Below are 24,741 nucleotides of genomic sequence, written 5' to 3'. Positions count from 1 at the left end.
TATTTTAAAGGAACTCCGTCCGGCTTTAAAGTTACTCTTGAAAGTTGTGTATAGTAGAATTTCATCATCAGTTCCTCTTGTCATTGCCTAACGTTATTTTAGAGCAATTGTCCAGATCAGCTAGCCCAAGTCATCTAACGTTTTTTAGCCCATAGATATATTTTATTTTTGTCGCTCAAATATCACATTAATCCACATTAGACATGGCAATGTTTAGAATGGCAAGAAAATTAGCTTTCAAACTGCTAAATTCTGTACACCAACAGGAGGTGTGTGAACAGTTTGTTATGAGCAGCGCTTTTGTGTCCATAAAAATAGGCGTGCACCGAAAGTTCCGCAGTAGGGGACTCCGAGTGAAGGAGTTTGGGAACCCCTGAAGATACAAAGCCAAAGAGCCCTGTTTAGTTTATTTAACCTTTATTTAACTAGGCAAACCAGTTAAGAATAGATTATTATTTTACAATGAAGGCCTACCCCGACCAAATCCTAACCCGGACGAAGCTGGGCCAATTGTTCGCTGTTCTATGTGACTCCCAATCACGGCTGGTTGTGATACAGCCTGGAATCGAACGAGGGTCTGTAGTGACGCTTCAGAGATGCAGTGCTTTAGATCGCTGCGCCACTCGGGAGCCTGAGGTTAGAGTGAGATCAAATAAAATACCCAGACTTTTATAATTTCCCTGAAGTAGGGGAGTATAGACCGAGTGATTGACTGTCATCATGCCACTTTGAAGTTTCTAATCTAGAGAGATAACTAGCTAACGTTAGTGCTAACCAGAACCATATGACTCTGGTGCTAACTACCAGTGCTGTGTAATGTAATCAAGTAAGAATCTAGCTAGCTATCTATTTGTTTTGCTAATTTCAAGAGCTCTTAGCTAACTCATGGGCATTGGAAGTAAACAATACAGCTAGATGCCAATTAAACTAGCTAACTAGTTGAAAATACATGGGAAACTGTTGCGCTTCTTCAGACCTAGAAAACAAGCTTGTGTGACAGCACAGCATTTCCCCATCATTATCTAACGTTAGGCTAGCTAGCTTCAATCAGCTGCTGTCTTTGGTCTAACTTGCGAAAAAATCAGAGACACTCCTCATCAGTCACACTTCACTTCCTTGAGGCATCAGTGACACTGTTAAATTGTTACCTACTGCTTTGTCTTTGTAGGGCATCTTCTCCTGATTTATCTGCTCAAAGACACCAGGGGCACCCTTTGCAGGGCAAGAGTCGGTCTGTGCATACTGTACATGTATGCTCGCCTTTTCTTAGGACTGTTTCCTGTTTCTCACACCCTATGGCATTGTGTTGCAGACTATTGGGGAGTTGTTCTGTACCCTGTGTGAGATGGGCTTCAGTGAGGAGCAGATCCAGTCTGCCTTGCAGGCAGGACACTTCTCTGTGCCTGACGCAGCTGAATGGTGAGTCCTCCCAACCCATAACCCTGTTTTAATGCACAGGCAAGGAACTATGTTTTCCAATGTCAAACAGTATTGGTAACTGACAAATGTTGTCAATAACTGAATATGTCAAATATTGAACGTTGTTTTTCTATATTTTCTCAATGTGTTTATGGTAGGCTCTTACAAGGTGAAAATCTGAGGCACAAGCTGGTCAAAAATCCATCCCAACCAGTTGCAACACCGTTTGCTGCATTCAACCCTCCCAAAGATGCAGGGAGCTCTTGCACATCACAGGCACAGACATCGCCCGCTGACAGTAGAGGTATGACACACCATTTTAGGAGTCATTAGACATTTGTTTTCCATGGTTGATTGCATACTGTAATGTCATAGGGTGTGAGTCCTGTGTTTTATTGTGCACAATTGACCCCTGCTCAGTCATTTACCCCTTTTTTCAAATACCTATCTTGTACAACTTATAGCAGCAGACTGGCTTTGCCTTGTTTGTAGCCTAATTTATCAGACTGTGGTAGCAGGTATTAGTCTGAGACAATGCTATACAAGCCAGAATGTGAAATACTCTACCTGTTGTCTGTGCGGTTGGTCCTTATGACTCTAGAAATGTGTATTATTAATCAAACTTTTAAAAAGGCTTGTACTGCCGTTGAGATTTCATCACCTGGTACATGCGCAAATCCATGTAGAAGCCTGCAAGACTTTGGTTAGTATGCATGCATCGTGTGCGTGTACTTAACTCTTGTGCGCGTGCCTCGGGTGATGAACAAACGATCGTGGGAGCAGCACACAGAAACCCGTGTTTTTGAAGTCAGTTTAATGCTACTTTCCGTTGGTTATTTTGTTGAAACTTTCCAACTACGATGGGATCAGCGGACAACCGGTAGAGTAAGTCCAAATGAAATGTATTCAGCATTCTGACTTGTTTGTAAGTCGCTCTGGATAAGAGCGTCTGCTAAATGACTTAAATGTAAAATGTAAATGTTGTGAAGGGACTGTTTAGAATTTTACAGACAAGAATGGACTCTTCAGTCCACACTCTGGAATTTGGGGGATGCTACCTTGTTTCCAGCTGCAGATACAAGGGAACTTTTTACAGGACAGGCCATTCTGTATAATTTGCAGGAATTAGCCAAGCTTTTTGTTTCCAAGCTAATCTCTCTCCCTCATCTTTCCAAGAATACTTATTTGTTATATAGTGATGCCATTTTAGTACACCCCAGACACATTTTAGTCTTATAAATTGTAGCCTTGAATGTATTACTTTAGTGAAGCTTGAGGCTAATCATCCCCCTACTCTGGGCATAGCAGCTAGGTATTTCACCCTTTATTTCAGGACAGTTCTTTCTGTTTCCAATGTTTTAAATGGTTTTGTTTTTTAAAAAGTATTTTCTAAGTTTATTGGATAGATAGAGGTGAAAGGAGAGCGTGCTGAAAGAGAATTGAGATGGATTTGAACCCATCCTGGCAGCGGTACAACATACAGTACATGTGCTTCAGAGGCAGCGGCTTAGACCACTAGGGCCACTCTGTTTCTTATGTGTGCCTGAAGACCCCGTATTAGTCCTGGGACCCCCACAGCCCTCCAGTCCATCCACAGACACCCCGCCGTTGGAGTCTCGTATCAGGCAGGACAAGAGTGACTTCCAGGAGCAGCAGAGGATGCGTGTGGCCAACGAGGCCAGGAATGAGAGGAGGCAGAAGAAACAGGTCAGCATCACCTGCCTGATTTGATCAGCTGAGACACACTGAGCGCACACGCACATAAACACACTCAGCATAGCCACAGGGTGGTACTTGCTAGTGTTACATACTTCAGTGCACACAATTGATACAGAATATTGGTTTATTCAAATCATTGAGACTATATCTTCAGCCTTTTTGCAAACAAGTCACACTCAGACATGACATGATACCTGACGTACTGTACCAGTCCAAAGTTTGGACACACCTACTCATTCCAGGGTTTTTCTTTATTTTTACTATTTTCTACATTGTAGAATAATAGTTTTGATGTCTTCACTATGAAATAACACATGGAATCATGTAGAAACCAAAAAAAGTCTTAAACAAATCAAAATGTATTTTATATTTGAGATTCTTCAAAGTAGCCACCCTTTTCCTTGATGACAACTTTGCGCACTCTTGGCATTCTCTCAACCAGCTTCATGAGGTATTCACCTGGAATGCATTTCAATCAACAGGTCTACCTTGTTGAGTTAATTTGTGGAATTTCTTTCCTTCTTAATGCATTTGAGCCAATCAGTTGTGTTGTGACAAGGTAAGGGGTATACAGAAGATAGCCCTATTTGGTAAAAGACCAAGTTCATATTATGGCAAGAACAGCTCAAATAAGCAAAGAGAAATGACAGACCATCATTACTTTAAGACATGAAGGTCAGTCAGTAAGGAACATTTCAATAACTTTGAAAGTTTCTTCAAGTACAGTTGCAAAAACCATGAAGCGCTATGATGAAACGAGCTCTCACGAGGATCGCCACAGGAAAGGAAGACCAAGTTACCTCTGCTGCAGAGAGTTCATGAGAGTTAACTGCACCTCAGATTGCATCCCAAATAAATGCTTCAGAGTTCAAGTAACAGACTCCTCTAAACATCAACTATTCAGAGGAGACTGCGTGAATCAGGCCTTCATGGTCGAGTTACTTAAAGGAAACCAATAAGAAGACTTTCTTGGGTCAAACACAAGCAATGGACATTAAACATCTTTGCAGTCTAAAACAGATCACCCCTCTCACTCTCTGTAACAGTTGTTACACAAATGACCATGGCTTTCAACTTGATGACCACCGCAGCCCCATTTGCAGTAGGATTTAATCTACTGTCCCTTGGGAATCTTTTATTTTCTTTACAGCAAGTCAAGTGAACCAGTGTAGAAATCCATTGAACTAACCTTCCATGGCTGAGGTGATGGTGTGAGGGTGCTTTGCTGGTGACACTGTTGGTGACACTGTCAAATTCAAGGCAGACTTAACCAGCATGGCTACCACTGCATTCTGCAGCGGTACTCCATCCCATCTGGTTTTGTTTAGTGGGACTATGTCCCAAAACACACCTCCAGGATGTGTAAGGGCTGTTTGACCAAGAAGGAGAGTGATGGAGTGCTGCATCAGATGACCTGGCCACTGCAATCACCCAACCTCAACCCAATTGAGATGGTTTGGGATGAGTTGGACCGAAGAGTGAAGGAAAAGCAGTTCTTAGCGTAAGTGGGAACACTTCAAGACTGTTGGAAAAGCATTCCTCATGAAGCTGGTTGAGAGACTGCCAAGAGTGCAAAGCTGTCATCAAGGCAAAGGGTGGCTACTTTGAGGAATCTCAAATATAATTTGATTTAACACTTTTCTTTTTGGTTACTAGATGACTCCATATGTGTTATTTCATAGTTTTGATGTCTTCACAATTATTCTACAATGTAGAAAATAGTGAAACTAAAGAAAAACCCTTGAATGAGTAGGTGTGTCTAAACTTTTGACTGTCACTGTATGTGTTGTTCCCTCAGGAGCGTGAGCTGGTGCTGAAGCGTATTGCAGAGGACCGGATAAGCTTGCAGGAGAAGAAGACCCAGCCGAGCACCCCCACTGAGACCATGTCCCCTCCAGGCAGCAGCCAAGGCCAGAGGCTGGGGGTACTGTCCAGACCAGTGTGGAACACAACTGCATCCTCATGGTGAGGCTATACCCTCCTCCTCTGGCAATGTTTACATATGCCTAGCTGCGTAGGTAGACTTCCGTCTTGATTGTTGACTTGAGAGCATTCCTATTGGTTTATTGTAGAGGCGTGCATGAATTGTGTAGCCTAGCGTAGATGGAGATTGAGGTGGTATGATATAATGGAGGTTTCACCCTCTGTGTCCCTGTAGATCCGGCTGCCCTCTGGGGAGTCCATGAGGGAGCGCTTCCCGGCCGACGCCCCTCTGCGCAGTGTGGTGGAGCACATCTCTGGGTGCCACCCCTCCCTGGCTTCCTTCTCTCTCCTCCAGGGGTTTCCGCGGAAACGCTTTGGGGAGGTGGAGTTGGCCTGCTCCCTGCGCTCCCTGGGCCTCATGCCCAATGCTGCCCTCTGCATCCAGACCACGCCCCCAGAGACACCCCAGGACCCACCCAGCCCAGCTGCACGCCTCTTATTGGGCCAGGAGGAGGTGGTGGTTCCACCTCCTGCGCCTCCCCAGCCACAGATACCAGTGCTGGAGGAGGGAGGGATGGAGGATCCCACTCGGCCCCCACCTCTGCCTCACCTGTTGTGGGAAGAAGCAGTGGGCTACGCAGGCATCCCCGGTGTTGGTCCCCCAGTGACCGGACCTTCTCACTCCTGGGGTAAGATTTGCGCGTGGCATATGGAGATCCCAATCAGAATGTAATTTATTCACTCACAGCCATCTTCAATATCCTAGTTGATGACTTGTCAGATATTTTTCTACCTTCAGAAATGTATTTCCTTGGAGTATAAATGGTTATTCTGTACCCTGTAACGCTGTATAATTGCCTTATTTGCGCAGGCAATTACATTATGGACCCACTAGTTTGAGGCATCACTTTGTGATGACACCATTACAGGCACTGAGTTTCTTTCAGGCGTTCTCTGGGTTAGCTGAATGTGCAGTTTCCCATAGGTTCAGATCTAGGATCAGCTTCCTGTTTCCCAATCCTAACCTTAACCATGAGTGGGGAAAATGTGAAACCGACCCAAGATCAGCATCTAGCGGCAACTTAACTCCACACCAAAGTTTTGATGCTGTTTTTTTTTTTACTGACAGGACGTGGCCAGAAGCTGAATCCTAGTGATGCAGAGGAAGCTGCCAGCTCAGAAGATGAAGAGCTGCCAGAGGGGGGTAGAGAGCCACCCTTCCCCTTCAATGGTACTGCCCCCACCTGTTTGGAATTGACTCTTACCCTGTGCCCTGCCCCTGACTCTCAGTCCTTCCTCTCTTTCTTTTCTCTTTCCTCTGAACTCTGTGTCCTTTGCAGTCTAAAACAGATGACCCCTCTTACTCTCTGCAACAGTTGTTGCACAAATGACCATGGCTTTGAACTTGATGACCACTGCAGCCCCATTTGCAGTAGGATTTAATCTACTGTCCCTTGGGAATCTTTTTTTATATTTTTTATTTTTTTTTACAGCAGATCAAGTGAACCAGTGTGTAGAAACCCATTGAACTAACCTTCCATGGCTGCGGTCATGATAGTGAGCCAACTGGGCAGTTAATGATGTGAGATCTCCTTTCTATCGCCTCTCTGACTGTGAGAAAGTTACTTTGATTGGGAAATAGCAGGTGAATACCCCCGACTGTACCACTTTCGCCGGTTGGCGCTGCACTCATCAACAACAAGCTGTCTCTCTGAGGTATTCTGACAGACAGTAATCCGTGTGTGACACTTGAGTTTGTGAAGTTCGTTGCCGGGGATTCCTTTTTACAGTCACAGAGGAAGATTGTGACTGTTGAGAAGATGTTGGTGAGAGGCATGTGATCGCCTATGTCTTGAAGACATTCATTCAGATTGTTAAATAGCTTTCATATTTTTCTGAAGTAATTCAACCTCTATGGCTGTTAGAATTAATAGAGATTTTGATGTGAGTGTTGAGTGTTTCTGTATTATAAAGGCCTTAAGTAATAACTGTGGTTAAAGTCCCAGTGCAGTCAAAAACATGATTTTTATTTTTTTTTTACCTTAATTTAACTAGGCAAGTCAGTTAAGAACAAATTCTTATTTTCAATGACGGCCTAGGAACAGTGGGTTAACTGCCTGTTCAGGGGCAGAACGACAGATTTGTACCTTGTCAGCTCGGGGATTTGAACTTGCAACCTTCCGGTTACTAGTCCAACACTCTAACCACTAGGCTACCCTGCCGCCCCAGGTTGGGATAATACTGTGACAATTATGATAATGCCCTTTTAGTGTAAGTGTTTGAAAAGCTTTATCCCACTGTTTTAGTGGTGACATCACCAGGTGGTAAATTGACCTATAACATTACATTACATTTTACATTTAAGTCATTTAGCAGACACTCTTATCCAGAGCGACTTACAAATTGAACGAGTTCATAACCTCTCTGGCAATAACAGCTAATTTTCAGTTTTCCCCTCACTACTCAGACCACGCCCAGACAATCCGAGCAAAATTCTTGCTTGAGAAATTGTTCTTTGCTAAGAAGCTTGTTGTTTTTGACCATTTTTAAATGAAAACCAATCACAGTAAGGTACTTAATTGTTACCCAGAAATGGTTTGATATTAAGATAAACATTTCTGCATTGAACCTTCAACTCCAGCAGGTATGCCCCGGTTACCATTCTTCCCAGAGAACCGGATGGAGCCCAGACACCACTGGCCAGACCAAGGGAACAGACTCCGGTGAGTGCCCAGCCTAAACCTAGCCTATATCATAGCCATGCTATCGCCTCCACAGGAAACTCAAAGTTAGTCACGTACAGTCATTATATACTTCTTACACAAAGAACTGCTTGCCTCTCCTAAGGGATTCTCACAGCCTACATGTCTAACTGAGGGAAGTGATGAGTGCTTTAAAGCCTATTCAGCTGCAAGAAGATTTCAACCTTGTTGCAGGCCTCTGGTGCTCGAAGAGATAAGGAGCAGCAAATCACTCCTTTGTGCTCTGTGAGAAGAGGAAAACTAGACAGTCATGGAAAATTACCAGTTGAATAGCACTATACAACGCAACCATTTTTACATAGCATTTAGACTAACTATGTCCTAGCCGTGTCTGAATCCTGGCTTAGGAAGGCCACCAAAAATCCTGAAATTTCCATCCCTAACTATAAAATTCTCCAGCTGCCAAAGGGGGCGAAGTTAGCCTGCAGAGTTCTGTCATATTATTCAGGTCTGTGCCCAAACAATTCAAGCTTCTTCTTTTAAAAACCCACCTTTCCAGAAACAAGTCTCTCACCGTTGCCGCTTGTTATAGACCCCCTTCAGCCCCCAGCTGTGCCCTGGACACCGTATGTGAATTGATTGCCCACCATCTATCTTCAGAGTTCGTACTATTTAGGTGACCTAAACTGGGACTTGCTTAACACCCCAGCCGTCCTACAATCTAAGCTAGATGCCCTCAATGTCACACAAATTATCAAGGAAACTACCAGGTACAATCCCAAATCTGTAACCACGGGCACCCTCTTAGATATCATCCTGACCAACTTGCCTTCTAAATACACCTCTGTTGTCTTCAACCAGGATCTCAGCGATCACTGCCTGCCTCATTGCCTGCATGTGTAATGGGTCCAGATAGAGTTCAGTGTGTCAAATCGGAGGGCCTGTTGTCCGGATCTCTGGCAGTCTCTATGGGGGTGCCACAGGGCTCAATTCTCGGGCCGACTCTTTTTTTTCTGTATATATCAATGATGACGCTCTTGCTGCTGGTGATTCTCTGATTCACCTCTACGCAGACGACGCCATTCTGTATACATCTTGCCCTTTGGACACTGTGCTAACAAACCTCCAAACAAGCTTCAATGCCATATAACACTCCTTCCGTGGCCTCCAACTGCTTTTAAATGCTAGTAAAACTAAGTGCATGCTCTTCAACCGATTGCTGCCTGCACCCTCCTGCTCGACTATCATCACTACCCTGGACGGTTCTTACCTACAATATGTGGACCACTACAAATACCTAGGTGTCTGGCTAGACTAAACTCTCCTTCCAGACTCACATTAATCATCTCCAATCCAAAATGTAATCTATAAACGGCTACCTGTTTCGCAACAAAGCATCCTTCACTTATGCAGCCAAACATACCCTCGTAAAACTGACTATCCTACCGATCCTTGACTTTGGCGATGTCATTTACAAAATAGCCCCAACACTCTACTCAGCAAACTGGATGTAGTCTATCACAGTGCCATCTGTTTTTTCACCAAAGCCCCATATACTACCCACCACTGCGACCTGTATGGTTTCTTTGGCTGGCCCTCACTACATATCCGTTACCAAACCCACTGGCTCTAGGTCATCTATAAGTCTTTGCTAGGTAAAGCCCCGCCTTATCTCAGCTCACCGGTCACCATAGCAGCACCCACCCGCAGCACGCGCTCCAGCAGGTATATTTCACTGGCCATCCCCAAAGCCAATGCTTACTTTGGCCGCCTTTCCTTCCAGTTCTCTGCTGCAAATGACTGGAATGAATTGCAAAAATCTCTGAAGCTAGTCTTTTTTCTCCCTCTCTAACTTTAAGCATCAGCTGTCAGAACAGCTTACTTATCACTGTACCTGTACACAGCCAATCTGTAAATAGCACACCCAACTACCACATCCCAATATTATTACTTACCCTCTAGCTCTTTTGCACCCCAGTATCTCTACTTGCACATCATCTGCACACATATCACTCCAGTATTCATGCTAAATTGTAATTGTTTTCGCCTCTATGACCTTTTTATTGCCTACCTCCCACTCTTCTGTATTTGCACAAACTGTACATAGATCTTTCTACTTTTCTTTTGTGTTATTGACTGTACATTTGTTTGTGAAACTTTGTTGTTTTTGTCACACTGCTATGCTTTATCTTGGCCAGGTCGCAGTTGTAAATGAGAACTTGTTCTCAACTGGCCTACCTGGTTAAATAAAAAAAATAACAAAGCCATTTTTACATAGCATTTAGACTGTAACAAAAGCATTTTTGCCCCAAGAAAATGTAATGGGTAACTAGAAAGTGGATTTTTTTTTTTTGGTCAACGTGGAGTTTTGATCAGCACTGCAACGCCTTGTTATAAACTTGCTTGTTGAACACGCAGACGTGTGCCGAAGGTCAACCGTAAGAGTTGATTTGATGTGTTGGCATGCAGACTTCAAATTTAACATGTAGGTTTGATGGCAGGCTGCCCGAGGAAGGTCCCAGGACCAAAAAATTGCTACTATGGACCTGCTCTGTAAATACGAGAGTTTTGTCACATTTTAGCCAGTGTGCACTTGCACATTCTCCGTCATGGATTTAAAGCATTGGATTGGTGTAAGGATTGGCTTGAGGAATTTTCCACCGTTGTTAAATCCATGAGGGTGTGTGCAAGTGTACACAAGGGTGGAGAATCTTGATGCAGCCTTGTGCCCTTTTGTTGAATTAGTTGACTTGATGTGAACATACAAATGTGTGTGTCTCTCTCAGGGAGGGTGTGGTAGGTGACCCAGCAGTGGAGCCAGAGGAGGCTGCAGGTCACATGGTGCCGGGAGCAGCGGGCCAGGCTGCAGTAGAGCGCCTCCAGAGAGCCGCCCAGGACGACCCTCAGGCCTCCCAAGGCCACCCGTCTCCGCCCAAGAGACCCTTCAGAACGCCCAGTGTCCCCTCCCTTTGTGTCATGGCCACCCGGGCCACCGTCAACCTCATGACAGGTCAGAGAACAACTTTAAAGTCCAACACTGTTATTTGCACTCAAACATTGTTAAAGGGGCCTCACTGCTAGCCAAGACAATGACCTAGCCAAAAGACTGTTGTCCCAACCATCCCACCTCAGAAATGGTCAGAATTGTACATACAATGATATTGGTTGTGGTTCATTGCAGTTGTGTAAAAATTCCTGAGCAAGATCACAGAAAAATGTCATGGCAGGAAAGCTGCATAGAAAATGCATTTCCTTTTCTCTCAGCTCCCAGCATGCAGTACAGCAGCAGTCTGTCATGTCTGACCCCTGAGCTGGCAGAGCTCCTGCTCAGTCACATGTCCCGTGAGAGGCTCCTTCGCCCACGCACCCTGGAGCTCTTCTTTGGCTGCCCAATGCAGAAATTTGTCCTCAACTGCTACCCGTACTCTACCAATGAGCTACTCCGGCAGCTACGGGCCTTCACTGCACTGAAGCACCTGAGCCTGGTCAACTCTCCTCTCATCACAGGTACACCTTTTACCTTGACAGCATTGGTACTGACTGAGAATGCATTCCAAATGGCACCCTATTCTGTATATAGTGCACTACTTTTGCTATATGGCAACACTATTGTCAATGCCACATGAATGTCAAGTTAAGGAATACAGATGGGTCGTACCACCAATTAGTTGCCTTTTTGAGAAGTGTAAAAAAAACATTTTGATTTCACCTAATTTGAACATTCTGTCAAAGAGCACATGTTCCACTTAATAAAAACACATGTTTTCCCATCTCGAGGCTAAATACAAAAATTACTATAGTAAGTGCCTATTGAAGATGCACTATGCAGAAATCGCTCCGCAATTTCCTGGTAGCAAAAATGATATTTAGTTGGCTTAATTTTAGTTTGTGACAAAACAAGCAAGTATAGTGTAGAGAATAATTTTACCATCTAAACCGCTATTAAATATATTTTCCCCAATGCTCTAACAGAGCCCCACTCCAAAAACATACTTTGAAGCAGGCATGGTAAAAAAAATACAAAGCTATTGTAAAACAAACTTTAAAAAAATAGTAAAATAATGATCCAAATAAATTGGGTTGGGTTATGGAGTTGTGAAATTAGCTGGGTTCATGTCTTCTACGTGTCTTCTAGGATAGGAAAGGTTGCCAGATATTATAAAATGGAATTGCAGAACCCTTAACGGAGTAGTGTATCTTCTCAAGCTTGAGATGTTGCATAACTTCCTATATCCAATGGTTAAGAGTAGGAGGAAATCGATCCTTCCACTTAAATAGTATGAGATGTCTAGCTAGAAGAGTAGTAAATGCCAGCATTTTCCCCATAGAACTGTTTAGAGGAGCCTCCTGTGGTGCCCCTCTGAATAATGCAATAAAGGCAGAAGGTTCTATAGGTGTCTCCAGTATCTTAGAAAACTCAAAAATGGATATCCAGAAATCTGTCAATTTCGGGCATGTCTAAAACATGTGCAAAAAGTAGCAGGAGCCTGCTTATTACATCAGTCACAGGTGGGATCAAAATCTGGTGTAATCTTGGATAATTTTACTTTAAAAAAAAAACAACATTTTAAATGGAATTACAGCATATAGATGAAGAATGTATTCTCTTATGTATACTCTGCCAAGTTTCGTCTGAATGTTCACATTAATCCTTCTTCCCATTGGTTCTTAAAAGTTCAGAGACTCCAGATTGTGTGAGTTTAATAACATCTAGATCATGCTTATGCCCCCTTTGATATTAGGGTTCACTTTAAAAATAGAATCCAGAAGGGAGTTTGATGGGAAGTGACTAGAATATGAAGATGCTAAACTACACAATTGCAGGTATCTAAAGAAATGGGATCTAGGAATATTAAACTTTTGTACTAAATGTTCAAATGGATGCAAAATCCATATCAATATACAAGTGGTTCAGTGAGGAGATCCCTTTCCAGAGCAGAAATGAGATGCCTGGTCTAATAATGATGGAGAGAATGTATGGTTCTTTAATAATGGGGCAGAAGTTAAATTCACTGAGACCAAACGATCGCCTGAACTGTTTCCAGATTTTTAGAGAATGTTTCACAATAGGGTTTTTAGTGTATTTGAAACAGGCTCAGCTAATGCAAGTAAGGCATTTTAAGTCGGTGGGGCCACAGGTTGAGATCTCCAAAGTCAACCATTTCCGGCCTTTAACATCGGGGATTTCAGTCATCCAATATAGATTATTTTATTAGCTGCCCAGTAATAATATTTTAAGTTCGGAAGTGCTTGACCACCCTGGGAGCGATATCTCTCAAATATTTCCATTTCTGTGTATTCATTCTGAAGGGCACATGACTAAAATAAGTTTGCTTGGCAGAAGGATTAATAATGATCTATAAACTTTTTAGTGGAACCTGGATCTCTCGAAGACCAGTTACAGGGTCAGAGATGTATAACAGCATGTCATCCGCATAGTGAAACTATATGCTCTTAAGCCCCCTCTTCGAATACCTTTTGATAGTGGTGTTATTACGTATTGCTATGGCTAAAGTTTCAGTTGCGATGGCAAACAGCTGAGGGGATGGAGGTCAACCCTATCTTGCCCCACGTTGACGTTGGAAATGGGATGAAAGGTTATTTGTGCACACTGCAGCCATAGGGGAGGAGTAAAGGACTTTGATCCAGGACATAAAATTGGGAGTGTGAACTAGATAATCCCACTCCACCCGATCAAATGCCTTCTCCGTGATAACAATATCTCTGGCGTGTCAGATGAATAGGGATTATAAAGACATCTGATGTTGAAAAAAAGAATGACGATTTTTAATGAAACCAGTTCAATCTGTAGAGATAATGGAGGGAAGGACTGGCTCAAAACGGCAGGCAATCATCTTAGAAAGTACCTTTACATCGCAATTCAGTAAAGAAATTGGCCTATTATGAACTACACAATGTTTACTTTTTTTCCTATTCAGAATAAGTGACATGCATGCTTGTCTCATTGTCAAAGGTAAAGAGTTTGAGGAGAATGATTCCTCAAATACGGAAAGCAAGAGAGGAGAGAGTTGATCTGAGAATTATTTTAAAGGATTCACTCAGAAATCTGTTGAGTTCAGGCGATTTACCACACTGCATAGATTTAATCACAAACACAATCTCTTCTACAGCTGCTGAGTTAAAAGAACAGCTCTATCTCAGGTTCACCTGTAGGAATATCTACGTTCTCAAAGAAGGTGCCGAGTAAGGTAGCATTACCAGCGCATTCCGAAATGTGTAAATGTGAGTAAAAGTTCCGAAAGCATGAATTGACCTCTAAATGATCAATACATTTGTTACCCGGCTTGTTAGTTCTCAGGTATTGTTTTAATTTGCTCTTCTCTGACGCAGCTGGTGTGCTTCATTTAATTTTTTGCTTTGAGATTTACTTATCAGATTTTCAGCTTATCGAGTTGAAAGAAGACCAAACTGTCTGAAGTGTCAAACGTTGTTTTAGTAAATCTGAGTGTGAATATGCCATATCCAATATTTTATTTGTAAGATCCCCTAGGTGTTGAATATTGCACTTCCTTAATCTTGCGCTGTGCAAAATAATTTGGCCCCTTAGATAAGCCTTCATTGATTCCTATACTGTTAGAGACATTCCAGGGGTTTGATTAAGATCGAGAAATGGCTCTATTTGAGATTATATAAAAGCATCAAAGGTTTCTTCTGATAGCAGTAGTGATTTAAGCTGCAAAGGGCGATTTAATTAGGCTGTGTATTTGGTATAAATTAATTCATAGTAAGAGGAGAATGATCTGAAATGACTATAGCTTGTGATACTGTGATAAGTGGCAGAAATCAATTGTCTAGGAAAAAATAGTCTATACGTGAGAAGGTCTTATGAACTGGCGAGATAAAAAAAAAAAAAAAATACTCAGTCTGGGTTTTGACTGACAGCCGTTAATAAACTTGAGCACTGCTCGTGACAAGGAGATGCCCCGAGCCCTCCCGCTGTTTGGGATACACAGTGAAGGAAATGCTGTAAATCAAGAGGAATCAATGTGTTCTGAAAGATGAGAGGATTAGTCATACAAGCAAAGACTCCATTCTATTCTCATCAAAATTTACAATCTGTTTATCTGATGTGCCTTTTTGAAAGCCTAACACTGTACGATTGTATTTTATAACTTAGCTCGCCATGTTGGCAATCAAATACGCTTTCAAATGATGCCCAACTGACCCAGATGGCAAATTATAATGGAACATGTTTGGATTGAGTAAACAACAACAGTAATTGCGTATTGGTGGGGACGCAGGGCTGTGTTCCAGAAGAAAAAAAATACAATTGTACTTGCTTCAGTTCCTCAATGGCAAAGCTAGGAGAGCAACAAAAAAAAACATTTTAGTGGAAGACTCTTTCCTTGAGTGCATTGAAATGACTTAGAAACACAGTTTGGAGAGGTGTGTGTAGGGGCCACTTGAAGACACCAGTTAGACCTCTCACTCAAACTCTCGTAATTGTTTTTTCTTACCTTGCGTACTCAAATGTAAATTAATATTCTTATTATGTTACTGAATGTATCCAGAGTGCTTTCAGATTTCGTTATTGACAAATGCTGTGAAAAGAATGGTGAATGTAAAATGCACGTCAAATGAACAGTTTAGTGTTTGGATTCAGTCTTGTGTCAGGTGAACTGTTGTGTCCTCACCTTTGGTCGGACAATTTCCTCATCTCCAAAAGTGTTCTCTTTCAATTGCAACCATGGTCATGCAAATGCTTTTCATAGTTCCTTTGTTAGAAACATAAAAATGTGTCCCTATCCAGATAGGCCAATTTCCACGAGAGTATAGGGTTAAAGGGCTCTTCATTTAATATAAGGCTTTCAATATTGGTGCACATTTTCTACTTCAAATATCAAAGGGACGTAAAAGGCACTTTTTTTTGTGGAATGACCCAAATATCGTGGTGAGCTATCTCTTTAAGAACCATATGGCCTGTTATCGTTGCAGCATGGTTGCTATGATACTGAAGGTTCTCTCTCTTTGTCTTCCTGTTTTCCAGACACGGGCCTCTCTGTGTTGTGCAGCTTACTGAAACTGCAGCACCTGAACCTGACCTCATGTAGCAAGCTAACTGACTCATGTCTGCAACACTTCACAGGTGAGGCTCTTCTCTAACCCTGGGTTATATTCACTAGGCACCAAACTGAAGAAAACAGACTGAAACTGGGAGGGGCTATGCCTGCACTTGCCCAATATGAAACGTTTGTGAACTAATGAATAAGACCCTGGCTACAGCATGGAACGCCTGTGGATGAATGAGGTTTTTAATGTGGAATAGAGGTCAAGGGAGAAGGAGGGGGCAAGCTTTGTAACGCTGAAATTATTTAAGCCCCCCCCTAATAACCTAGTAGCCTGCTATGACCCCGTGCAAGAACTTTAGATCAAAGCATAAGCTGTCTTTTAAACTGATTTAAAGTCATCCACGATAAAAATATATATATATATTAAAAATGAAAGAATAAATGAATTTGGGGAGCATAGTATGGCATGATTGGGGTTTCAACTTAAATGATTGAATTCATAATTATAGGTAAGTGTCAACCATTTTAAATTCCCAATAGTTCAACTCCTGTATAAAATAATGATCACTTGAAAGGAGGACTAAGGTAAAGTTTTTTAAATTTTTTATCTCACCCTGTACCCTTTGTCTCCAAGGACTGAAGAGCCTGTCTTTCCTGTCACTGGACCAGACCAAAGTAAGTGACGTAGGGATGGTGCTCTACCTGCAGTCTGCTCCTTCGTCACTCACCCAGCTCAGTCTCAACCAGACCTCGGTCACAGAGGCCACCTTGGCAGCGTTGCCCGCCTGTGTGCCACAGCTACGACTGCTCAGCGTCAAACACACCAAGGTAGCTCTCACTCTCATTCTCGCGTTCGCACACATTCTCACACACACACAGCCACAATAGCTCTGCATTTCAACACACAAACATACACTCATACAGACAGAACAATTAGGCATCAACAACCAACACTGGTATAAGTTGTTTCACTCAGCATAATCATATCTCCTCCTCCTCCCGTCAGGTGAGAGACGTGTCGGCCCTAGCGGCCCTCCCCAGCCTGCAGACCCTGTACCTGGACGGCACGGGGGTGAGGGAGGGCTCTCTGGAGTGCCTGGCCGTCCACTCCACCCTCTCTGCCCTTAGCCTGGCAGGCATCTCTGTCGCAGACGGCAACCACGCCCTCCAGATCATTTCAGGTGAGCTGTGTGTGTGTGTGTGTGTGTACTACAATTGGTCAATTTATATAGATGTAAATAAAAAATACAAATATTATTATATGTTTGCATCGTCTGTCGATGATGTCTGACAGCCATCGTGATGTCACAACAATGGTTTAGCATACTTGAATTTGACTGCTCCACCGGAGTCTTGCAGCGCACGGTAGCGCAGCGAGCATTCAGCAGAGCAATATGCCAGGGGACCTATTCCCTAATTGCCATAGTCTTAATGTTCAACACATACAGTGCCTTGCTAAAGAATGCAGACCCCTTGGATTTCTTCACATTTGATTGCTACAAAGTGGGATTTACAATCAATGAATTGTTATTCTTTTGTCAACAATCTACACAAAATACTCTGTCAAAGTGGAAGAAAAATAAGATAAATAAAACATTTGTGACTAAAATATAGTCGTTGTATAAGTATTCAGCCCCTTTGTTTAGGCAAGCCTAAATTAGTTCAGGAGGGAAATTTGGCTTAACAAATCACATACTGAATTGATAATTATTATTTTTTTTGTTGTTGTTGTGGCTAACCCTTCAATACATACACTACCATTCAAAAGTTTGGGGTCACTTAGACATTTTTGAGAGAAAAGCAACAAATAAAAGACTATTTTTAAAATAACATCAAATTTATCAGAAATACAGTGTATACATTGTTAATGTTGTAAATGACTATTGTAGCTGGAAACAGCAGATTTCTTTTGTGGAATATCTATATGGGTGTACAGAGGCCCATTATCAGCAACCATCCCTCCTGTGTTCCAATGACATGTTGTGTTAGCTCATCCAAGTTTATAATTTTAAAAGGCTAATTGATCATTAGAAAACCCTTTTGCGATTATGTTAGCACAGTTGAAAACTGTTTTTCTGATTTAAAGAAGCAATAAAACTGGCCTTCTTTAGACTAGTTGAGTATCTGGAGCATCAGCATTTGTGGGTTCGATGTCATGCTCAAAGTGGCCAGAAACAAAGAACTTTCTTCTGAAACTCATCAGTCTAATCTTGTTCTGAGAAATGAAGGCTATTCCATGCGAGAAATTGCCAAGAAACTGAAGATCTCGTCCAACACTGTATACTACTCCCTCCACAGAACAGCGCAAACTGTCTCTAACCAGAATCGAAAGAGGAGTGGGAAGCCTCAGAGCACAACTGAGCAAGTGGACAAGTGCATTAGTGTCTAGTTTGAGAAACAGACGCCTCACAAGTCCTCAACTGGCAGCTTCATTAAATAGTACCCGCAAAACACATTTACATTTACATTTAAGTCATTTAGCAGACGCTCTTAGTCTCAACGTCAGAGGCGACTCCGGGATGCTGGCCTTCTAGGCAGAGTTGCAAAGAAAAAGCCATATCTCAGACTGGCCAATAAAAATAAAAGATTAAGATGGCCAAAAGAACACAAACACTGGACAGAGGAGCTCAGCACAAGGTGCACCTGTGTAATGTTCCTGCTTTTTAATCCGTTTCTTGATATGGCACACATGTCAGGTAGATGGATTATCTTGGCAAAGGAGAAATGCTCACTAGCAGGGATGTAAACAACATTTGAGCGAAATAAGCTTTTTGTGGACATGGGACATTTCTGGGATATTTTATTTCAGCTTATGAAATATGGGACCAACACTTTACATGCTGCGTTTCTATTTCTGTTCAGTGAAATCCCGTCACTTCCTTTTTGTTGTCTGAAACTGTCAAAGTAGCCTAATGGAAGAAAGAATGTTGCAAATGCACTTACCCAGATGATCAGGATGAAATAACAATAGCCTACAAGGCTATAATATTTATTTTTAAAAGGTAGGCTAATACAACTGATATCTGTGTACTTTTATGAGCAAGAGAAACACAGCCCTACCAATTCTGCAGCCTAGACTAAATTAAAAAATCTAACACCGTTTAAATAAAACAATGATTTGTAACAATTTAACAACAATTTAAATAAAAAGGACATTATTACCAAATCACAGTTCTGGTATAACCAATGTGTCCTTCAAATTGCATTGTTCCTGCCTATTGACCTCTCCATGATGTTTGAACATGACCATCACCAAACCCTAGCATGTACAGCAGGACTATTCATATCAGGGCCTCAAGGTTTGCAGTACTGCTTTTGATTAAAAATCAATCAATGTTATTGTTAAGTCCAGTCTCCTGTTTCCCGCGGTCTAGTACCTGATTTAGAGGGGAATATTGCTGCAGATGTTAATATTTTGTATGACCGGCACTTTATCATTTTTCTGTACTGTATTTACTAAACTATTATCTCTCTTTCTGTCTGTACCCCCCCAGGTCTCCGGCTGACCCAGCTGACCCTGCCTGGACGCCACTCGGTGACGGACACTGGCCTGACCTTCCTCTCCAGACTGTCCCTGCTGTCCGAGTTGGACCTGACCGACTACACACACGTCACTGACCATGGGGTCACCCAGCTGGCCATCATGACCAGGTCAGATCACTCTCATTACATTTTCTGCTTCCCAAATGGAAGTACACTACGTAGGACAGTGTTTCCCACGTTTTGGTTGTGCACATTTTGGTTTTTGCCCAAACACTACACAACTGATTCAAATAACCATCTCATCATCAAGCTTTGATTATTTGAATCGGCTGTGTAGTGCCTGGGCAAAAACCAAAACGTGCATCTATGGCGGGCCCCAGGACCGAGTTTGGGAAACGCCGATATAGGGATTATGGTGCCATTTGGGATGCACACATTATCCGCTTTAGGTGTCAATATGAGACTAATCGTTACCACAGCCAGAGGCAGTAATTAATCCCCCACTTTTTGGGGGGACTAATCAGCTATGTTAGTGCTGAGATGGAACAAGAACTTGTACACTATTGCTCACAAGGACTAGGATCACTTCTCTAGCTGATTCACCAGCATCGCCTACAGTTGCCTCTAACATTGTTGTAAATGAAGGAGTGCTGGGTCGTATTCATTAGGAACCAAACACAAGAAAACAGACTGAAACAGGGTGTGACTCCCTGTCCAATAAAAAAAAATGCTTGGTTTTCTTTCCGTTGCAAAAAGTTTTTGTTACGGTGAGCATTAATGAATAAGACCCTGATAGAAATGCTCCTGTCTCCAGACTGAAGAGGCTGTCTCTCAGTAACACCCAGGTGACAGACATGGGGCTGCCCTCCCTGTGCAGTCTGCAGGAGCTGCTGGAGCTGTGTCTGGACCGCACAGCCGTCACCAGCCGAGGAGTGGCTGCCCTCGTCACCTGTCTGCCACACCTGCAGGTACGGAGCACACATGTAACCCTATAGACAACTATTGTATCAGTCGATAAAACTCAACAAATAAGGTAATAGAGCTAACAGAGCTCCGTTATAAAACTTTTGAAACTACATACTATGATTAGTGGCATTGATGTTTTCTTTATGTTCCAGGTATTAAGCTTGGCCAGTACTCAGGTGGGTGACACGGTGGTGAGGAGAGGTCTGGTCCACTGTGCTCAGCTGTTCAAGCTCAACCTCCGCCGCACACGCATCACTGACCACGGTAAGGTCCCGCTCATTATCCACAATTACTACCATTGAATTCCAGCATTAAAACTCATGAAGTAAGGGAATCCCTATTGCGACCATGGTCTCTTTTTCAATGATGCCCTGTGAATCCCAATTGAAGTTTAGAGATGGAATACCAGCATTTAGAGCTGGAAGGAATTTGACATACGTTCTTGTTGTGTATTATGTTTCATTCAGGACTGAAGTTCCTGAAGCGCATGCGTCTGAGACAGGTAAATCTGGAAGGCTCAGGTGTGACCCCCTCGGGCATCTCCAACCTCATCGCCTCCTGTCCCCAAATCACCAGCATTCGGGCCAGCCACACGCGGGCCATCCCACCTGACCAGGTCTCAGACGACGACAATCAGTAGAGAGACTAAGTATTGAGGTGACCCTCCAGCCCTTTCTGCTGAGGCTCGGGACCGCTAGCTAGTAGCTACGACTGTGCTCGGTGGTCTTAGTCCCAAGTGTCACGCTGCACCTAGCTGACTGGCTCAGCATAGTCTGGGTGACGATTATCCCAGCTCTGTCTAGATGCACTGCTTCAACTGCAGCTAGTGGCACTAATCGCTCAATCACAAGCCCACTGTTATTGCTTTTGAAACCTTAGAAGGGTGCCTTCTTATACTTCTAAAATGAGAGCCTCTAACGCAGCGTTTCCCAAATTCAATCCTGTTTCTTTTCTCTAGCACTACACAGGTAACTAAGAATGGGACTAAATCAGGGATAACACCTAAAATCCAAGATTTTTCTGCCTGAATTCTCGAATGAATCAGTTAACACTACGAAGGTACATCCGTGTGATTTGCTACTAAAGAGGGCTATGATGATGATCCAGTTCCAACAGTTACCTCCCGTTCTGTAATGTCGTTAAATCACATTTTTTGGGGGTTTAAGCCAAGGCAGCATTTGGCTAACCAGCAACTGGAAGGCTTAGCATTATGCTAGTGGTTGTAGAAATAGGTTGGCTTCTCACATTTAGCAGTGGGCTATGATGTGTGTTGCATATTGAGTGTTTGGGTTCAACAGCAAGAATCCAAAGCGGCGATCAGTTCATAAATAGTTTTGCTTCTCATTTTGTTTACACAATGTAAAATACTGTTTATTTTCTTAATGTAAATGGTTTTGGATAATAGCACTGTATTCCCTACATTCTCAAAGGAAAATACTAAATTAATGAAAAATGGCATTTTGAATGTGTTTTATTTATTTAAAGAACCCCCACTATGGTAAATATTAAATTGTCAATTCATCAATTTATTCAGACACTGTTTGCCATACAACGTTTGATAAAAATAAGGCATCCTTAAGGCTCTTTTACACAAGGAAAACAAGTGACTTTGAAATATCATAAATGACATAAAAGCTGCTGCATACACTTTTGATGTCAGCACAATGGAATGTATTCTATAATGCACTTTGACATGCTTCTGGCGAAATCAGCCGTTTAGAGTGCAGACTGAGCTGGAAGCAGGTGGGTGAAATTGCCCTTAGACGCTGTTCTTGGGTCAGTTTAGCATTTTCCCCACTAATGGTTAGGATTGGGGGAAGAGGAATCTTCTCCTAGAGCTGTACCTAGGGGAAACGTCACTCCGGAGCGGGTGAGGAATATTGTTCCACCACACATGCACTTGGAGGCCAAGTCCATGATGGAGATTGGGTTTACTAGCTCAGATTGCAGGGGCTCTAGATGTGCTTGGTTGTCAATCTTTGATTTCAAATATTTGTTGTTTGCCAGGAAGTCTGTTCAATTTGGTGATGATTTGCTTCTCACACTCCCAGATCTCCTGAGCCACCCGGGGGGAAAAAACAAACAGTTGGTGTCACAGCTCTATATCAGAATGATAGGAAATGAACAAACCTCTTTTGAAAACATGTCCCTTTTCTCCCCAATTCTATTGACCTGGCAGGGTTTTAAATTGTGTTGCACATTAGGCTAAGTGATGTGAAGTACATATCAGTGCCCGGTCATGGAGTACATAATGGCGGTACCTGCTGGATGAGTCGTGGCTGACCAGCCCCATGCCGCCCTCGTAGTCATTGATGGTGTCAGCCAGGGCGTTAATGGTCTTGATGTCCAGGAAAGGCATGTGTGGGTTCTGCCAGGCGAAGCACACCCAACACTTCTGCCCGTCCGACAGGTTTCTTATCGGTCTCACCTAGCGGAGTGGACAGAGGTAAGGCACAAGAATGTGTAAGAGTACACTATTTCATCAATCCAATTTTTTTTTTTATATTTTTTTTTTCTGGAGAGGAATCTAATTCCATCATGAAGTGCCCATCAGAATACACCACAGGTTAATGTGGAGGATTGGATTTATTTATTTTTTGCAAGATACAGGGTTTGACAGGAACAGGTATTCAAAAAACACGGGAAATGCTACAAATCCCTGTACAACAATCATGCCATAGACACTTTCGATATAGGGTTCACTTCAAAACAGTGTTTCTGTACCAGGTGAACATTCTGATTCAGTCTATGCTTCTGGTGGTTCATGGGCCCAGACTGAGCTCTTCGATCTCGCCTGTTATTTTCCAGTGTGGCCATAATGGCCGATTTTATCTTCCGCATCTCCTTGATCTCCGGGTAGTATTTCATGTACTCCAGAGGAGATAGGTCCAGCTGCTCTGTCAGATGCTGCAGATAAATAAATCATATATCAAATACATTCAGATACACATTAACAAGCATATGTGCTGACCCAGAATAGGTGTGAAGTACAAAGGCCTTTAGGACTTTGGCTGCGGAGTTGCAACATCCATGCATAAAAGCAGTATGCCTTGTCAATCAAAACTCAGTGACCGGCAGGGGATGGCTATCTTTGGGAATACCAGGCAACTTTTAATGTTTCTACCTGGTGATATCGGCCAATCTTCACATAAGAATGTTTCCTAATCATGCCTTCAGTGGGGAGAAGCTGGAGAGCCAAACAAAGAACTACTGTCATTACAATATGGTAAAACAAGAGTTGACTGAAATGGTGCCATCTCCCTCTCCTATCAGGAGTTTGAGTAGTGTAGACTTCCTAACCCTAACCCCACCAGAGCCACTCGCGGGTCCAGGTCAACCCCGAACTCCAGGTTCTTGTATATGTGTGACTGGAGGAGGAAGAGACAGTTGAGTGAATAAGAAAGGAACACAAGAAATGAGAGCTCAAACTCCAATAAAAACAGACTCATTGTTTCAGACTGACCTGGTTGTCACTCTTTGAAGCTAACATTCTGAACCATGATAACAAGGAGGGGGGGATATTTCCACAGGAAGGAAAATAAAAAGACAGTGTCTATGAGCGAGAGAGCCAGCGAGCTGATTTCCACCTCTGAAACATTAAAATGAGCCATAGTGTGAATAACCTCTGATTTCTTCATAAGAAAATACAGTATTTGTTCAAGAGGAAATTTTGAAAGGTTCAATGCATACAAGCAGTTCATTATACGCAACTGCATGATATATGTTTACTTTTAAATTAACGATATATAGCCTTTGATTCTTGAATATTATAACTTACAAATGCATCATGGGCTTATTAGTTCAGCTGTCGTTCCCCATCAGAACCAAGCCCTCACAAAATGACTACATGCCAAACCAGTTATCATTTTTAAAGATAAAGACAAATGCGTTAATTAGAAAACGCGATTAATGACCATTTTAAAAGCTTCTGTGAAAATCGATATAAATCCGAATTAAACAGTTGGACTGATCAGCTTTCTTAGACCCTCAAACACTCAAAAATAAATATTATACATTGTTAAAACATTTGCACGGAAAAAAGCACCAGGAATGGATCGCCTTCCCATAGAATTATATTTAACATTTTGTGAGAAAGTAGAAAATAAATATTTGGTCAATAAAAAGTTTATCTCAATACTTTTATATACCCTTTGTTGGTAATGACAGAGGTCAAACGTTTTCTGTAAGTCTTTACAAGGTTTTCACACACTGTTGCTGATATTTTGGCCCATTCCTCCATGCAGATCTCCTCTAGAGCAGTGATGTTTTGGGGCTGTTGCTGGGCAACACGGACTTTCAACTCCCTCCAAAGATTTTCTATGGGGTTGAGATCTTGAAATGCTTCTTACGAAGCCACTCCTTCGTTGCCCGGGCGGTGTGTTTGGGATCATTGTCATGCTGAAAGACCCAGCCACGTTTCATCTTCAATGCCCTTGCTGATGGTAGGCTTTGTTACTTTGGTCCCAGCTCTCTGCAGGTCATTCACTAGGTCCCCCTGT

The 24,741-nt window shown here is 42.6% G+C and overlaps 1 protein-coding gene across 1 annotated transcript; it reads left to right on the top strand.

Moving 5' to 3' along the window:
• Window positions 1–5,019: 5,019 nt before the first annotated feature.
• LOC115105187 (uncharacterized) lies at window positions 5,020–21,697 on the top strand. Its single transcript, XM_029626895.2, has 13 exons — window positions 5,020–5,103; window positions 5,297–5,750; window positions 6,191–6,292; window positions 7,703–7,784; window positions 10,550–10,773; window positions 11,028–11,270; window positions 15,772–15,870; window positions 16,428–16,621; window positions 16,800–16,974; window positions 19,288–19,444; window positions 20,091–20,244; window positions 20,395–20,506; window positions 20,710–21,697. Exons 1-13 carry the CDS (start codon window positions 5,101–5,103, stop codon window positions 20,880–20,882), a joined length of 2,172 nt encoding a protein of 723 aa, XP_029482755.2. The 5' UTR covers window positions 5,020–5,100; the 3' UTR covers window positions 20,883–21,697.
• Window positions 21,698–24,741: the final 3,044 nt, after the last annotated feature.

Source organism: Oncorhynchus nerka, linkage group LG22 (genome assembly GCF_034236695.1).
Source record: "Oncorhynchus nerka isolate Pitt River linkage group LG22, Oner_Uvic_2.0, whole genome shotgun sequence".
NCBI classification, from domain to species: Eukaryota; Metazoa; Chordata; class Actinopteri; order Salmoniformes; family Salmonidae; genus Oncorhynchus; species Oncorhynchus nerka.
Note: the sequence above shows the minus strand (reverse complement) of the source record. Positions and strands in the feature narration are given on the sequence as shown.

Coding starts and splice junctions, on each gene's coding strand:
- LOC115105187 (XM_029626895.2), top strand. Junction 16,975..19,287: donor CGCCCTCCAGATCATTTCAG/GTGAGCTGTGTG, acceptor GTACCCCCCCAG/GTCTCCGGCTGACCCAGCTG. Junction 20,245..20,394: donor CCTGTCTGCCACACCTGCAG/GTACGGAGCACA, acceptor TTTATGTTCCAG/GTATTAAGCTTGGCCAGTAC.